Source organism: Gracilinanus agilis, unplaced genomic scaffold, assembly GCF_016433145.1.
Source record: "Gracilinanus agilis isolate LMUSP501 unplaced genomic scaffold, AgileGrace unplaced_scaffold57808, whole genome shotgun sequence".
Classification (NCBI taxonomy): domain Eukaryota; kingdom Metazoa; phylum Chordata; class Mammalia; order Didelphimorphia; family Didelphidae; genus Gracilinanus; species Gracilinanus agilis.
This window is the reverse complement of record NW_025393363.1, coordinates 7771-9007: the sequence shown is the minus strand read 5'-3', so window position 1 is coordinate 9007 and position 1237 is coordinate 7771. Positions and strand designations below refer to the sequence as shown.

The 1237-nt window shown below is 36.5% G+C and overlaps 1 protein-coding gene across 1 annotated transcript; it reads right to left on the bottom strand.

The window, feature by feature from the left end:
- Window positions 1-4: 4 nt before the first annotated feature.
- On the bottom strand, window positions 5-853 carry LOC123256322 (vomeronasal type-1 receptor 1-like; the record flags this gene model as incomplete). Its single annotated transcript, XM_044684965.1, has 1 exon — window positions 5-853. A coding segment is annotated over exon 1 (849 nt), but the record flags the coding sequence as incomplete, so codon positions are not given.
- Between the last annotated feature and the right edge of the window lie 384 nt (window positions 854-1237).

Genomic DNA, 1237 nt, shown 5'->3' with positions numbered 1-1237 from the left:
CAAAGGGAGTTACTGCTGGGAAACATGCAGCCATGAAATGTGCAGTGGGAAGGAGAAAGGAATCATAGTTGCCAAATTTAAAAGTAAAAAATGTCAAGATAGAATCAATGGAAAAGAAGGAGACATATGTGCACACTAGTAAAAGGCATGCATGGGTGGCTTTTATTTCAGGGAAAGTTCTAGGAGAAAGGTGGGGACTGTGAATGTGTTGGACTTGCTGATGGTGTCTGTGCAGAATAAAAATTAGGTAGCCACTGGCCCAGATCATGAATCCTATGCAAATGACATCAGGAAGAGAGAAGACAATTACATAAAATGAGGCATTAAATGAGACAGGAGCTGCAATTGAACAATATCCCAGATGCCACCATCTTGTGTGGTTACTCATGAACCTTAAGTTATGCATGATCCCAAACATAGTGAAATATATCAATAGGTAAAAGCACCAGCAGAACACAGAAGAAGGGACAATGTACTTTGGAGCTTGGGCTTTCAATTTAGACCACCAGGAATTACTGGGACTGATAGTGATGACCTGAAAAGCACTCAGGAGACAGGTAGTGCTGAGGGAAACACTCCTGGACATATTTTGAAGGTAATGGGCAAGTTTACACTCAATGGGTTTCAGAAAATTTTTCAAACCACAATAGAACATTATCTGAAGAAGACCTCTGGATAGAAGCACTTTCACATTAGCCAAGGTCAAGTTAACAAAAATGTGATCTATGGGCCTGAGTTTGTGGCCATTGAAGAAAGTACAGATGTAAATACACAGAAGGAAGAAATTCCCTAGAAGCCCAATTAAAATCTGGGAGATGAAGACAATGGCCAACAACAAGTCACTGAGCTGCATTTTCTCAATATCTTGAGGAAAACAATGATGATCAGGTCCAAAAAATCCTATAGGAAAATAAGAGATTCATTAAATACTTATTGGTTGCTATTGCATAGAATGATTATTTTTTTTTGGAACAGAAAAATGCTTGCGTGATAGATAAAATTCAGACATAATTGATCTGAGGTTACCACCAAAAAATGTTGTTTTTTTTTTTGTGAATACCACATTGGTAGTTGGAAAGGGAAAGTGAATCAAATATTAGGAAATTTGACATTAGATATCCATCTTTCCTCCTGGATGTTTTTTCTTTGAATGATATACTTTTCTGAGAGAATAATGAATTAACCAAATAGTCTTTTTGATGATGAATTTTTTATAATATTTTTAAGAATATGATTG